Here is a 16,927-nt window from a genome sequence, read left to right as displayed (position 1 = left end):
TAATTCACAGAGCTGCTTGTTTGGCATTGCCATCCCTTAACACTGCCCTTTATCATCCTCTAATTCTCTTCCAAATAGGAACTACACTTGCCTTTCACTGTACAAATCCCATTAACTCTAGCAGGATTTACTAATGCACATCTGAGGGTGGACAGCCACAGTGAACATGATTTCTGAGATTCCTTGCTTCATGTATATCCTTTGTACTAGTTGTTATGAAGTCTGATATCATCTCAAGCGAACATACATATTAAAAAGATATCCTGTAATAAATCTATGAAGTTGCCCTGTGGTTTTATTTTCTTTACTTAATATGTCACATCATTCACTACAGCTTTTCAGTATAGTAATGTTTAGGGCTAGAAACAGACCATAAAACTCCATTTACGTCAATCTACCTTGCTGTTTTGCATATATCTTAATATGATATTTGCATGTAAATAAATTCACTAATTATTTCTGAAAGAATCCTTTGTTTACCTTAATAGTATTGACGAAACTGTGATTGTCTTCATGGAATAAAAGAAGTGAGGTTTGCTTCAAAGAAAGCATCCTTTATTTGAATAGGAAAATTAATCCTAAAGGTGTAAGAACTATAATAGTACGCAATGGTTAGGGGCACATTGTCTGCTGCAAAAATAAGAACAAAAGGGCAGAGGAAAGCCTGGTGCTGGAATGGATGAGGGGAAGGGCAATGGGCAACAGGGTGGTTGACTAGCTGGGTCAGGAAAACTGTGGCCAAGCTAGGAAACTAAGGGGAGAGGCCTCAGTGAGGATAAAAGTCTGAGAGAATCATAGAATCATTTAGGTTGGAAAAGACCTTTAAGATCATTGAATCCAACTGTTAACCTAGCACTGCCAAGTCTACCACTAAACCATGTCCCTAAGCACCACACCTAGCCATCTTTTAAATACCTCTGGGGATGGTGACCCAACCACTTCCCTGGGCAGCCTGTTCCAATGCTTGACAACCCTTTCGGTGAAGAAGTTTTTCCTAATACCCAATCTAAACCTTCCCTGGCGCAACTCGAGGCTGTTTCCTCTCGTCCTATCGCTTGTTACTTGGCAGAAGAGACCAACACCCACCTCGCTACAGCCTCCTTTTAGGTAGTTGTAGAGAGTGATAAGGTCTCTCCTGAGCCTCCTTTTCTCCAGGCTAAACTGTTCCAGTTCCCTCAGCCGCTCCTCATAAGACTTGTTCTCCAGACCCTTCACCAGCCTCGTTGCCCTTCTCTGGACACTCTCCAGCACTTCAATGTCCTTCTTGTAGTGAGGGGCCCAAAATTGAACACAATAAAGGACAGAGAAGGACCAAGAGAACCTCTGAGAAGCTTGCACATCAATATTATAGGGAAATATGATGACTAATTACATGGCTGTCATACACTGTGAACTGCTCATAAAGCAGTATCTCTGGGTGATCCTTGACTAAGTCAAACCTGATGTTTGTGGAGTTACACAACAACATCAAATATTTTGGAGGACACAAATCCACAAAGTCTCTGAAGTGACTATATAAAGCAAAGAGAATTGATGGGAAAATCATGGGTAACACAAAAGTCATGAGGATGGAGGAGACTACGACAAGGTGGGGAAGCCGGAGGCCCTTTCAGGGAAGCAGTGCAGGATGTGGCTATCCATGGTTGGGTGGGAGGAGAAGGCAAAGGGATTGTCATGGCTAAGCAGCCAGTGAGGGCCCAGGGGTGGCACATGTTAGCATCTTTTATTCTCTATGCACAACCAATACACAAATCCCATTTTCTCCTAGTCCTGCAGAGTCCCTGTGAACTCAGGGACGGCACGCAGTACCATAACGACTTATTGTTCTAACCAATGTAAGTATTGCTAAAATGGTGATTTGAGGTTAAGCTATGCTCCAAAATTGGAGAAATGTAAAGCAGAGAAGGGTGAAAGAATTACAGTTTCTGCTGTCAGCTCTGCTACTAAAAAATCCCAGTACAGCATGTCTGAAGAAAGGACTGTCAAAGCCTGTATGGATGGATTTCTACTCACTAGTCTCTGCTTATCAAGGTATTTTTTTCTAGGAGGGAGCAATCTTGTTGCTTTGTCCATATTCTCCTTGACGATGCTGCCAGTTCTGACACTGATAGTCATATATTTCCTTTTAGCTTGCTTACATGTAGCTTTCATCGTGCTGGTCACTGCCAGCTCTCTGGCTTTCTGTCACTCTGCCATCAATATGTCTTTTACTTCCTTCTCCTTTCCTTACCTATTCTGGCCACCACAGACTGCCTTTGACCACAGTGCGCTCACTACACAGCCATGCTTTGGAGAGTTTCATCTGCTTATGAGGCTTTTCACCATTTTATGCTGATGGCTCTGCATATTGATTTTTCCACTCTTGACTTGTGTCCATCCAGCGAGTAGCCTGTGTGAGATATCCTCACCATCCTTAGCACATCCCAAATGGTGTTCCTGCCAGCACTTCTGTTCCCAAATCCCCTATTACTAGTCACGAAAGCACTACTCTTCCACACCCACATTATGGGGGTACAATTTATCTCCTGTTCTGAATACCAAATGCATTTTGGTAATTTCTCCAGATGTTTTTCCTTCCACACAGTAAAAATACTGACACACCTAGCTGAATCACCCGCCATCCAGATTGTTCTAACACTCCCTTCTGATTGCCAGCACCCATGTAACATTTTTCTAATTCATTCAAAATATAACTAATTCTAACTTCCCAGCTTGTTAGCTCACATCTTCAGTCACCTTTCTGAATCCCCCTTCCCAATTCCCATTGAAATATTAAAATACTGAAAACTCAGATACTGAAATTGAAAATTTAAATACTTTCCCCTCATTATCATGGAGGTACTATTCATACCTTATATGAATAACTCAATATATGCTCCTGACATAATGTTCAACAGCTTATAAGAGTGATAACAAGCCATTGCACAGATATTCCCAAACTCATAGGGGAAAAAACCCTATAGCTCTAATGCCCCAAAAAGATGTATTTTGGGGGATTTTCTCCTGTTTGCTAATTTGAAAACACATTTCTAATTTTGAAATATTTATTTTAGACTGGTTGGCCCATGTTTCGCTGTCTCTTTTCACATGGAAATATCACTGGAATTTTGCAGAGAAAACTGGATCAGCACAGAAATTCCTTTCTCTCCTCTACCAAAAATGATGGATACCTTCTCTGCTTCCCACTGTTTTAATGAAACAGGTTCAAAGCAGTGTACTGTTTCTAGAAAACAGCTCACAACAGGACATTTATTTTTAGGTTATTCATCAAAAGGATATGTATGATAAGCTGTGCAAACAATTAGATCTTTAAAGTTTGCTTAAGTCAAACATTTTGTTTAGCCATAACAATGATCAAATGTTGCAGGTGACGGACAAAAATTTGATGGCCTACTTTCACAAAATGGGAAGGCAGGTTCTTCACAAAGATACGTGTGAGCTGGATGGTGAACGAAGCTTTTGCTACAGGCATATTGCATTTTTTGCTTATAGTTAATACAGTGAGAGTTAAAACTCAGCTTGTGGTTTTGACAAAAAACAAATGTTGGTTGTTACAGGCTGATTTCAGGTAAGTGTATAATGCAATAAGATATACTTTAACTTTCGTATATTCCCCAACATTTAGCAGAGAGGACAGAGGAGTTTCCCAGAGAGCTAATGGGAAGTAAGAAGCCAAAGAAAGTATCAGTTTTAAGAATATAAAGAAGATCCTGACACTAAGTTTTTTACAGAATAGCTTTCATGATGAGTTACACTGACATGCAAGTACAATGGAAAACCACATGTGCCAGATATTTTTAATATGATGGTGCCTCTTACCTCCCTGTTCACACAGCTGTTGTGCTAAGGCATCCTTGAATATAACTTGGCCCCTATGAGTAGCTGTAGCCCTGTAAACATAAAAAAGACAAAAATAAATAATGTAGTATACTTATTTATATATGCATATGTATATCTATATGCATGACTAATCAAATCAGAAGTCCCATTCTGCTTTCTTCCTGTGCTCTTCTTTCTTCCCTCTTTTAAATTCGTAGAATAATTTGTAGGGATTGTTTCTGTGCATAGTGAAAGAGAAGTTCCTAAACCAAAACGGCTAGGTTGGTAGCACAGGGATTCAATGAGAGAAAGCATATCGCAAAGCTAAGCACATCACTCTGCCTGAGAAAATGTACCTGTCTCAGGGCAGAACAGAAGAAATGGTCGCAGAGCTGCTGCCCTGTGAGATTAATATTCACACAATCCAATAGACAATAGCAATGGCAGTACTGTTATGTGCTACTGATAGAAATGTAGAGCTTGAATGGGTGTCCAGAAATCCTCTCTGGAAACAAAGGGAGAGACAAGTAAGCTCACTGCCCCAGGCCTTTGTCAAACATCTCCAAAAAAAGCAGACCTTACAACATTTCTCGGTACGCTGCATTGGGTTTTGCTGCCAACTGAGTTGTCCTTTCTTTTTATTTCCATCATTGTCCAGAGAAACCAAAGTGGCTCACTTTCTCCTTTTTTTATGTTGGGAAATCATCATCATTCTCTTTTTTTTTTTTCTCTTTTTCTCAAATTAACAAGCCCAGTACCTTCACATTGCCTGTCCTCTAGCCATTCACTTTCTGAAAAACATACTGTTTTCTTGATCTCCTCTGGTTTTTCTCAATCTGTCTCCATCTTTGAGGAAGTGATATGCCTATAGCTGCACATAGAGTTTCTTACTTTAGGTCTCACCAGTTTTGTCTAAAGAATAATTATTTCCCATTAATGACCTACAACAAACAGACCAGCTAATGTACCATGGAAAAAGATTTGTCATTTTGTTTTCTCATAATCAGCTAGAGATATAATGCAATTTGATTTGTTTTTCTCTCACAGAGCTGTCATGCTAACAGTGCTAGTTATTCTTTATTTCCAATTGCTCATTTCACCCCTGTTTTCTAAGTGTAGTACTTCACAGCTTCAGTTTTATCTTGGAGATTTTAAAACCTTTTAGTATTTGCCAGTGTTGCCTTTGAAGTCTGATTTCTTGCAGCCAAAGTTCTTCCAATACCTGTCTAGACTAATATACATTTCATACGTGTTCTTTATCCTTTCTCCAAGTCAGTAATAAAAATAATTAACATTAATGGGCTCAAGATAGATCCATATGAGCTCCTTGAAATAGCCTCTCTGTTCAACATTGAAAGTAACTTTATGAGTGTGATTTTTTCAGCCAGCTGTGAGCCCTCTCTAATGGATCATGCCTCACTTGCTTATGAAAATGTTAAGAAGGAGCATAAAGGAATGGTCCAAAAAGAAAAGTCAACATTTGTAGTTTTTTTCTTGGCTACTAGACCAGTTACACTAACAAGGAAGAACAAGAGAAGTAACACATCTAATATTACATTTTTCAGATATGGTGGATTCTTAAGGTAAAACCCATCTGCAAACTGTCAGAGTACACATAGGAGTAAATGAAAACTTCTCTGGGATCTAATTTGCTTCCTGCTCATTTAGAAAAGCTCTATTTACACCAATGTGTGTGTCCAGAAACGCAAAACCATGGCCACCTGATGCTCCTAGGGTTTTTAGGGCACTCTCTTCCTCTGCTTGTGGGAAGGAGAGCTGTATCACTTTTTCTGGCTGCTTGGACTTTCAGAGGCACATGTAAAGCTGGAGCTGAGCTTTATATGTAGCAACAGTATTTTGGCCACAGTCCTGGGATGGCATTACGAGTGTGAGGTTTTGGTTGTAGTCCCTACCATGTGCACCATGGAAACTATTTTAGGATTTCCAACACTTCTGTGAAATACAGCAAAACATGATGCCATGGTTCTTCATTAGCATTTCTTCATCTGCTGTCGTGACCAGTGACCATACTGAGTACAGAGTAAAATAAAAACGAATACATCACCCCAGCACATAAAGAAAGCCAAGAAAGCTGAGACCTTAAGTCTTATTTAAAAGCATGAACTAAAGTCTTTCTTAAATCTCTGTTGTGGTGAATATGCAAGAAAGCATGATCACTACATGCATTTCTGCAAATTCCCTCACAGGTGTATATGGACACACAAGTCAGAAGGGGACCAAACAATCTCCAAAATCAAACTTGTGCCCAAGCATCTTTAAAAGGACCATATATGGTGACTTCTTCTAGCAGATGAAATGGCAGGGCATCCCATGGCCAGCTTTGGGTCCAACCCAGCACGAACAGACATGTTTTGCAAATATGTTTCATTGTTGGAATTCCATGTTTTGAGCAAAAAAACCCAGGCTTACCATGCTCCTGGGCACATACAAGAAAATGCCACATGTAAAGCACAGAAGGTATTTTGTACAACATTTCTATCCCTCCCCTAGGCTGGCAGGGTGGAAGAGAGGGCTCTTTGCAGACAGTGAGAAAGAAAACTTACATTAGCAGTGGACTGGGACTTCAGAGATGCTGTTTATGCAACAGTCCGGGATACAATTCAGGATGTACACAACAATGACGGCAACCACAAAATTCCTTTATGAGGCAGATAGGAGCAAACTCTCGAAACATGGACCACAAGCAGAGGGGAGCTCAAGTATGTGTCTGAATGCAAACAAATACCAAATAATACCAATAATACCAAACTGTGTACCGTTTACTGGATCTCTGCATGCGTGTGAGAAAAGGGGGATTTGGAGAGAGAGCCAGCAGCCAGCTGAATGATCTGCATCTTTCTGTGTCTATCATCCCTTGTTTGATAATGCAGACTAGGAGCCAATTACTGCTGCTCCGTAGCAGGAGCAATCTGCACCCTGGGGACAGCAGTGCCGTGCAGTAAGGGCACCGCTTCCTACAGCATATGCTCACATTAGCATTAGTTTTGCAATGGGCATATGCATGAGTTCTGCACCGGCCGGTGCAGCTTCAGAGAATTATTAAGGCTATTGCTACTGTCAGTTTACCAGTATTACCTGCTTGGTTTTCTCTGTATTCATGCTTTATTCATGGAGCAAATGTCAATAATGCAGTGCAATTATGCATGAACTAAGCTACTTTTAGAAAGAAGTGCAAAACGTGCCTTTTTTGTATTGAACTTTCTTTGTTGGTGACGTTCCTACCTGACAGGTGAGATTAACGGAACAGGATCATGAATTTGGATTTCTCTCTTTTAAAAATATGTAACATATCTAAAAACATATCCATCCCTATGTGGACACTCAAGTATAAAAACTACATAATATTTATAGTAATTATACTAAAAATAATATTGGCAATGCCTGAAAAAGACTCTACTAGAGAAAGAAAATTATTCAACTGTTAATTATGGGGTTTTGTTTTCTTGACATGTATATTCATTAACTGATATCTGTGCTGTTTTTCAAAACTTTCTGTACAGTCTTTAACGTAGTTAAATATTGCGTAGATGAGGGGCACTTACTATTAATTGGTGTTACTCCACACCAGTCTATAGTCCCACTCTGTCATTGTATGCTATTTATTTCCAGCTAAAGGGCAAGTGACTAATCAAATCTAACCTGTCAGTCAACCAAAAAGCAAGATGCATGCTCCTTGTGTCCCCAGAGGTAATTCCTCACTAGGAGTGAATCTTTCCAAAGGGGTGAGAAATAAAAGAAAAATGGGAGGGAACAGGAACATCCTGACATGGTAAGTGAGAGCTTAGAAAGAAAAACAACTTAGAGATAATAAGGTTCCTCTTTATATTAACTTCACACTTCCTTTAGCCTAGATGTATTTGTCTGCTTAGGGCTATGCAAGAGAGAGGAAATTTTGTTTTTAAAAGTAGCAAGAGGAGATAAACTGCTGACAGAGGAAGAAAGAGGTCCGAACACAAGAAGACTATATCAGGTGTCAAGGCTCACTGTCAGTTCAAGGCATTACTAACCCCATGCTTCAATTACAGCAATTCTGTAAAGAGTTTTGCTTCTTAAACCACAACTATTCAAGTTGAAATTGGGTGCCAATAAAGACTTTTAGATTGTCTGTCACTAAAAAGCAAAAAAAGAAATATGACTTGCTGATTCTTTACTTGAACTATATATAATCTACATCACCTGTGAAAGAGGACTTGAATTGCTACCCTGCTCAAGTGCTAACAAGCTTAAAAACACTTTATTCGAGTGCAGTGTTGCCAGCTCCTCTGAACATACAGCCTAAGTAATATCAATTTTGCCGCTGTGCGATGACACAAATCATTCTGGGTGATTTGGGAGAAAGAAATCCAGAGATGCTTCCATACATTCATGAACCTGTAGATAGAGAGACGTCCCTTCAGCCTCCTCTTGATTAGATGCAGCACACTGAGCTGTGCTCGTAGGAGCAGAGGACCTGTCCCAGGCCTTCCCCTGAAGCTGTCAACATCTGGTTGTGCTCTGATGTTTGCACACCTGGCACTCACTATGCCCTTACAGGGGTACTTGACATCTGCGCCTTTCCCTGGTGAGGGAAGGCACTGGGACAAATTCATTTGGGAGGGATTTGGGAAAAGACTCAGGTTTCCTACAGTAAAATACTTCATCTCATGACACCCCCAAAAAGGTTTTCAACAGAACCAAGGAAAACGAGGTTATTTTTTTACCCACACTAGTAGAGTTTAACCCTGTGCCCGCTGCTACCAGCTGCATTGCATATCTGTACACAGTGGTCTGTGACTACTTCCACTGGAGGAAATTTAGGGTGACATCCACAACGCCAGCTTCAGGGAAATCAGTGACTGACTATACTAAGCTGAGATTGTTCCTCCCAAACCCCACAGTGCTGTGCCCCCAAATCAGGCCTGATCCACTGACAGCACGGACTGTGCTCCCTCCCTGCTGCTGCGGGGCAGATGGTTGGTGCTGGGCATCTGACGAGCCTGGGCTGGAACAGAAAACAAAGCAATGCATACCCAATAATTGCTGTCATGGTTTTATATTGAGGTGTTTTGTATTTCACATTGGATTCACATGCATTGCTAACACACTTTCATTAACAAGCTGCCTATTAAAGCAAGTGTTTCAGCTTGGGAGAGCACAGCAGGGCAGGAGGGTATGTCGGACTGAGCCATGCATGGACACTGCCTGTGCTGCCTGGCTCTGCTTGCTCCACATGTGGGAAGGATGTACGGCAGCACTGCCCGGAGGCCAGGGTAGATATTTGCCCTCTTTAGGCAAATAAACCTTGTGGTTTTTAATGCATTATTAAATTTGCATGACCATCTCTGCTTGTCCTGGTTTAGTTGTCTTTTAAAAAAAAAATACACACCACACCCCCCAAATACCATCTAATTAATGAGTATCCAAATAAAACAAATTCAAAAGCAAGATGAGGAATAAGCCTTCTGGAGATTAAGTGCACAGGGCAGGTGTCTCCAGTCTTTCTTGGTGGGAGTATGAAACACAGAGCCCTGCAAAGGCGGTTTAATGACCATTTACTGTGCGTGGCAGGAGGTGAGGCCAGGTTGGTGTGCGTTTTAGCCTGTGTCTCCTACCATGGCTGAAACCTCCAGTGACAATTTCTTCCAACAGCAGTCAAGACCGACATATTAAACCTGACTGGGAGATGGCACCTGTGTCGGGGCCAGCAGGGAAAATGCACAGAGCACTCATGGCTGTTGGTCCAGAAGGTGCTTGGGTGGGAGGCTTTCAGCTACTGGTTAAATGCCTCTAAGTTGTTTTTTCGGTTTCAGTCATCTGTCTTGAACATATTCAGCTGAAACTGCTGGGGAAATTTGGCAAGTAAGATGTAATTATTTATGTAATGTTTGTTCAGGAGACTGGAATTAGCATGCTTGCTCTAAAAACCTCGATCAGAGGTGAAAAGACTTCAGAGGGAAAGGATTAAAATGGCCAGCAAAAGCTAGAGTATGTGTTAGAGAGCAAAGAGCAAGCACTTCATTTGGGGCAGCTGTGCCAGGCTAAAGTTTGTGGTTCACATTCATAAATTATGCTCCTGACTTACTTCATGGGTGAGTTAAGACTTCTTTGCCTTCATATAGAGTAAATGCAAGATGAACAAGAGCCACCTCGCTTTCTCTCTTGTCTCCGAATTTATCTCTGGGGACTTCCCATGTGGGGAAAGGGACTCAAGAGTCAACCTAAGGGTGCACTGAATAGCCACGTTAAAATTAAAATTCTGTTAAAAATTTTTTTGAAAATAATAATAAAGTCTAAGAGACAGAAAATGCAGAGCAAATGTCAAAAGCCTCAGCAAGAGCCAATAAACACCAAGAAAAGAAATCAAAATCCCTTTTTGCAAATATCTTTGGTATTAAACCAACATTTAAAAACACGTGTGCATTTCTGCCTATGGAAGCAAGCGCATGTGTACCCATATCGACTAGCTTTACCTGACATCACATTGCCATCAGTGAAGCATGCATCAAAACATTGGTAAGGCTGGCAGAAACTGTCACCGGGTTGAGATAAAACACACTGTGTGCAGAGACGGGCTATTTCTCCCTCTCACACACTATCTATGCACTCTAAAAAGCTAATTGTAATGCTGCCAGACCCAACCTGCATCCAGCTGGTTTTGCAGAACTTTTCTCTCATTCAGTGCACCCCATGCAAAACAGCCATTTTTAAAACCTACAACTTCAACCACGCTTCAAACAAGGAACTTTTAAAGTGTGCAGTGGTCCATGCACACTCCTGTGTGTTGGCCTGATGTGTACATTTTTGACTGTATACATGGTCCAGCGCATGCTTATAAGACACTTATAAGACATAAGGCAGATTTTGTTGTTGCTCTTTGGCATTTAAAAATAAAAAGTTATATGCTTGAGAGACAATAGGATGATTTGGGGTAAATATAAGGGGAGGAATGTTAAATGATAACATCAGCCCAAGATGAAGCAGATCTAATTTTTTATGGTTTAACATAGAAACCTATGCTAGGCTGTACACCCTTAGGAAGTGCTGGTCTGACTAGGGATGGATTTAAGCACCCATTTAAGTGCTTTCTTTAACCAAGATTTGAATAAAACAAATGTCCTCAAGTAGAAAAATAAATGAGATGAACGTATAATTATAGCCTGTATTACAGAGAATGGATCTAAGGTTACAGCACTGGAAGCAGAAGGGTGCACAGGCAGCTCTGGCCCCTACACTTTACAGTTTATAAGAACTTTCTTTTGTAGTCCTAAAAACCACCAAACTTTTGTTTGGTTACAAGGTGTGAGTACAAAAGAGGGATACAACAGAACAGTAAATACGCATTATGAAAGAGGAAAAAAGTAAGAATTACCATTTTAAACTGTATATAAACATTTTCATCCTCCTTTCCCTTGTATCAGAGAATAGAGAGATGTTTTTTTTAATTCTATCTAGTTTTATGTGACTGGAATGATTAGAGCTTCTTGCTGACTGAAAGCAGATTAGGACAATACTTTCTTCTCAGCTACAGGAAATCCAACATTTTCATTAGTATTTTGCATTGTGTGATTATAAAGGAAAGCAAATTCTATTTTTTCTACAATTTAAATAAAGGGTTATTGCAGTGGCATCTGCCAAGCAGTCAGCTCACATAAATAATAGAACAAGCATCCATTGTCTCTCTACCGACACAGTGCCAACAACTAGGTTTCTGTTTTCCACCTTTTTCAGTGTTTGGGAGAGCATGCTGTCCCTGTCTTAGGTTTTGCAATCTATTGTACTTTATTATCTAGTGAAACATTGATTGTATGAATTTTAGGTTTTTAATGAATTGCATATTTGTAAATATTTAAAATCTATATTTAGCCCTAAGCTAATGAATTTATTACAACATTTTTTGTATAAAAAATAGTTTTTCCCAAATTTTGCTTGTGTAGTCTTCTAAAGCCTATATTCAATCAAGATATCATTCAATCACCTAAAGTATCCTTCAAGAGCAAAAAAGACTTTGTCTTTGCCTGTATCACAGCAAGAAATGTTACAGCTTACTGTAGATTTTCAAATTACCTGATATCTCTAAAGGGACATACATGCACTAAGTAAAAGGACTTGCAGCACATAGTTATTTCCTACATGCTTCTACAATGAGTATGATCCTTTTCTTAACAATGAGTACTACTCAAGTTTGACAGTGCTGATCAACTGGGGTGAGTTCAGCAGAGGCCACCAAGATGGTCAGGGCTGGAGCACCGTCCCTGCGAGGAAAGGCTGAGGGACCAGGGCTCATTCAGCCTGGAGAAGAGGTGACTTTAGGGGGGACCTGACAGCAGCCAGCCAAGGGAGGTTGTACAGTTCCTCTCCATTGCTGCCGTATTTTAAGAACCAACTGGATTAAAGCCCTGAGCAACCTGGTCTGACCCTGCTTTGAGCAGGATGTTGGACTAGAGACCTCCTGAGGTCCCTTGCAGTCTGCATTATCCTGCAGTCCCATGATTCTAAGGTTTTGCATGTCAGGTAAAAGCAAAGAAATGAAAGCAAGGTTTGCATCTAATCAGATTAATCAACACTTATTTTGAGAACTGCTTTTCATAGCACAAAAGAATTAACCAGTTCATTATGTCCAACACTTTGCATACATACTGTGATATTGATCCTCCCTATCCTTGAGTTTATGGTGGTGTATTTCAGACTATCCACCAGAAGTGCCAAGGGGTTTGCATGATTCCAGAAAATCGAGAGTTTGCAGGTAGTTGATGCTCTGGGGTTTTATGATGTGATAAATTTTTACATAAAATTCAGCTATTTTATTAGTACAGCGAAAACTTAAAACCACTTAAAATCTAAAGGAGTAAAATCACCAGCATATGAGATCCTAACATGAAAACAACGTTAGTTTTAAAAGATCCTAAGTAATAGAAAATGATGATTTTAAGGCCACCTTTTCAGTTCACTGCTCTCATGCCATCTGTATCGCTATCCGTTTCCCAGTTAAGATTTGAGCAGCCTGCTCTAATCTGCTTTAGCTGCCCACTGTTCCCAAAGGACATTGCAGCAACTGTGGATGAGCTGGACCATATGAGAATCTGGAACCTCATCCCCTGTATTTGCTTTACAACCCTCACAGAGAAATGCTCAAATAGCCAAATTAACCCCATTTCTCAACAAACACTAATTCCAATATTAATTACAGAGATGTAACTGGTGCATCCACAATGTACAAAGCAGCTTACAAAGGAAGGATAAAATCTGTCTCTTTAGTCTAAAGCTAGAAAATGTTCCATCAAAAATCAAAATGTCCACAGACTGCACCCCCAGAGCACATGGGGCAGCTTCCTAAGGCTTCATTGAACACTGAAATATTGCACTCCTTGCCTAATGTTTCTTTGCACTCTTCCCACTGTCCTAAGTGTTTTCAGAGGACTGAAAAACAAATGAAGTACACAAACTTTTCACAGACTGATAAAAATCAAACCAAGGAAGAACCTGCTACAGTTGTTATTGAAGAACTGTTATTCTCTCCCTGTTCTCACTTGCCTCTTGCATGCTGGGAATATGGCAAACCTCTTGAAAAAAATGCAGGGTCATCAATCATACAAAAGGACAGTTATTTGTCCTGCATGGCTTTTAATTTCAGCCAGATTTATGTATTGGAAGAAAACATATATCCCTTAAGACCATACCAGCTTACAAATAGAAATAGGCAGGTGAAATATTGCCTTAGGAGAATAATTAATTCCACCAGCCACTGAAAAAATGACAAATTTGTTAAGTATCGCAGAACTCAAGCCAAAAGAAGCAGGTGGAATGGCTCAGGTACACAGCATAAACTGGAGAGACTATGGTGAGGAGCCCTGGCATCAATAGCAGGAGCTGGATGTACCGAGGAAGGATAGGAGGATATCTGGGGACCCTGGAGGTATGGCAGGCGAGGCTGAGATGTGGTATGAGGACACCTGGGAGTACTGCGATGTGGGTGCTATGGGGACTTACTGCCCAAAGATGTAGGAAACCAGGCTTCATGGATCCTGCTGCTCACGGCATAGTTTCTTGAACAAAGATGTTTGTTTCAGAGATGCCCATTTGAGTAATGTCTTAAGGTTTGGATTAAGAGACACTCAGAGACCCGAATTATCTAAATTGCATCCAACCTTTCCCACCTCAGACAGAGAAATCAAATAAAAACAGATTTAAAAGAGAACAATCTGTTCTCTGTGTCCTTCCACAATAGGTCCTGTCCTCCAGCCCTGTTTTCCAAACCAACAACTTTCAGCAGCTGTTAGGACTGAGCAAAGGCCTTGTCCTCCTCTTGCAGGGTGTTAGCAATGACCCCGCTTGTGGATGGGAGCTCTGCCCCTGCAAGCTGGCATCTGTGGTCAGGACACAACTTCCCCCCCTGCTGCCAGCTCCAAAATGGGTGAATTCAGCTGCTTCTGAACCATGGGCAGAATTTTTTCTTCCTCCACCCAGGAGACCATGGCCTGCCCACACAGACTCATCTTCACACCCCAGAGAGGATCATAGGATCATAAGAAAATCCAAGTTGGAAGGGACCTCAGGAGGTCTCCAGACCAACCTCCCGCTCAAAGCAGGGTCAGCTACACTAATCAAACACATACGGCCCTGCTACACCTTTTGCCACGTTGCCTAACAGCATGTCCAAACTCACAGTTCTGGTATTTGTGAATGTTTTTGCATAATAAGATACTGCTAGGGTTATCAAGATTATGTTAAACAAAAACTGTTGTGTGAACTTTAGCTGGAATTGGTCAGTCACTTGACACAGGCATAAATACTCTCAATTTACAACTCATTCAGACAGCAGCCTCCCATACAATATAATGTTCCAAAAATAATGAGTTTGAACCTGTGTTTCTCAGTAGGAACAATCCATGATTTATCTCACTCAGAAATAAATTACCCACTAGGCTACATTGCCGTAATATCTCCTTTTGATACTGTGTTGATAATAATTCTTTAAGCCTATTATTAAAAAAGACAAACTCTAAAAACCCTTCTTTTAAAGTATTAATGAAGAGATTTATAACCACAGCCTTGAAAGAAACCAAAGTAACAGAGAATCTAAGCAGTAGTGTAAGTACTTCCAGGATAGATGGTTGGTCTCGGTTCTTTATTACTGACTCATTTTTCCTCTGAGCACAGATTTGTTTTCAGAAATCTTTGGCAGAATGAGCACAACACTAGAATGAATCTTTGTAGGAAAATATCCTGCTGATGTTCTGAGACTCTTTAGCACAGTCCCAACACCGGATTCCCTGTGTCCCAGATGAACAAAAAATGGCAATATTGGGTGAAATGCAACCAGACTTCGACTCTTCATTTATTTGCTAATGACAGTTTCCAATCAAAATCAATACATTGGGAATTCAGTTCCATAATGTTGCCAGGAAGGTGAACTTTTCGAATACACACAAATAATTATTGCGCTGTTATGTGAAATATTGCTTGGGAGCTCAAATTCCCATGTCTGGAATCCCAAATACCAAGTATTGCAGATGAAGGCATTCATCGGAGACTTGCACATCTGGTGCTGTACACAACAGAGTGGTGCTGGAAATTAGGGAAATTCATCTGTAATTTGTATAGCTAAGAAGTTTATGGTTGATTAATAAAACAGCAAACTTGAGCTAACACTTAATGATAAAAGAGGACCTCTTCTCAAAACTGATATTCTAATGGGGTTTTCAGAGTGTCACAGTTTTAATTTTTTTTAAAAAGACTGCATCAAATAGACAACAACAAAAAATGTGGGTTTGTTCTTATGAATCTCCTCTTCAACTAAGGAACTTTGGGTAGTAGGTCCACCACTGCATTTAGTACAAGCCCCTTTACTATTAGAGAAGAGACACTTCCCATAAGCTGCTCAGGATAAATCCTGGAGTGTGTCAGGGTAAATCAGTCAGATTTTCTAAAACCTTGCTCCATCTGAGCACTCCCTTTGGCAAAAACATCCGAAGTACTGGCTCCAGGCAGAGTTCCCTGGCAGGGGGAAGCAATGACATCCCATCCCTGAGATAAATCATCCCGTGCAGTGTAAGTGAAACTGACCAGACGTCCGAGCATCGCCGCTACAGATGGATTCATAACACATACTAGATTTGATGGAAAGTCACATAAAGGTACCACAAGTATTTCCCATTTTAAATGGCAATTTCCCATTTTGAATGATCACCAAACATCCATTGATGTCTGAAAAAAAAAAATTCCCCTGTCTGCACAGAGAATGGCTGAAATCTTGAAAAATTACAACGAAAAACAATTTACCATAAGCTAGAAGGTACCTTGTCCCTATGGATGGGATGAATGTGGCTGTGAGTCAAAAGACTTGAAGTAAGACCCATCAGACAGATGGAAGGAATAGCAGTAAACTGTTAACTGGTAAAGGCGTATGGATGACAGAGATACATTATCAATTTAGAGGAAAATAAGACATATCCGAGAACTGCATCTAAAAACAATGCTGTAAAAATAGCAGCACTAACCATGCAGTTCCACTTGTTTGGCACACGCAAAGGAAACAGGCAGACTTCATTCATTGGCAAAGACTAACTGCTATGTTATTCTAGTAGGAAGACTGTGAAAAACAATATATTGCAAACAACAAATAAAATGTTTTAAAGTACAGCTGGTGATCTATGCTTTTTAGCTTCCAGGTGCATCCATTTCTGAGGATCCCTTAATCAAACAGCTCATAATAAGTTTGGATTCCTTGCATGACATTGTTGCCCATCTCCTTTTTTCATTTTATTGACCTGAGGCAAATCCCTTGCATTTAAACTGAAGACCTGGTTTATATATTAATAATACTGAGTGGACACATGTTCACACGTACCTTTTAGCTTCAGAATTTCAAATTATATATTTATTTCCATTTCTTAATATATATTAATATATATATTAAACATTGTTCTGGCTGTATTATTGACTCTGTATAAAATTAAATGAAAAATTATCAGAATTCCTAAACCAAGAGAAATAGAAAACATCATAAATATTTTTAGATACATTTAGTCAACCAGAACATGAATCTTATCCAAGTTTACATTCACAAATCTTTTCATCTATGCTTGCTACAAAAATTTTCATGTTGTCT

General features: G+C 40.1%; 1 protein-coding gene across 1 annotated transcript in view; it reads right to left on the bottom strand.

The window, feature by feature from the left end:
* RELN (reelin) overlaps positions 1-16,927 on the bottom strand; it is a 305,627-nt gene that overhangs the window by 174,323 nt on the left and 114,377 nt on the right. The window contains exon 5 of the mRNA XM_009328375.1: positions 3,820-3,890. Coding sequence (XP_009326650.1) covers positions 3,820-3,890 — 71 coding nt within the window. The remainder of the gene's footprint in view (positions 1-3,819; positions 3,891-16,927) is intronic.

Source organism: Pygoscelis adeliae, unplaced genomic scaffold (assembly GCF_000699105.1).
Source record: "Pygoscelis adeliae isolate BGI_AS28 unplaced genomic scaffold, ASM69910v1 Scaffold267, whole genome shotgun sequence".
NCBI lineage: Eukaryota > Metazoa > Chordata > Aves > Sphenisciformes > Spheniscidae > Pygoscelis > Pygoscelis adeliae.
Note: the sequence above shows the minus strand (reverse complement) of the source record. Positions and strands in the feature narration are given on the sequence as shown.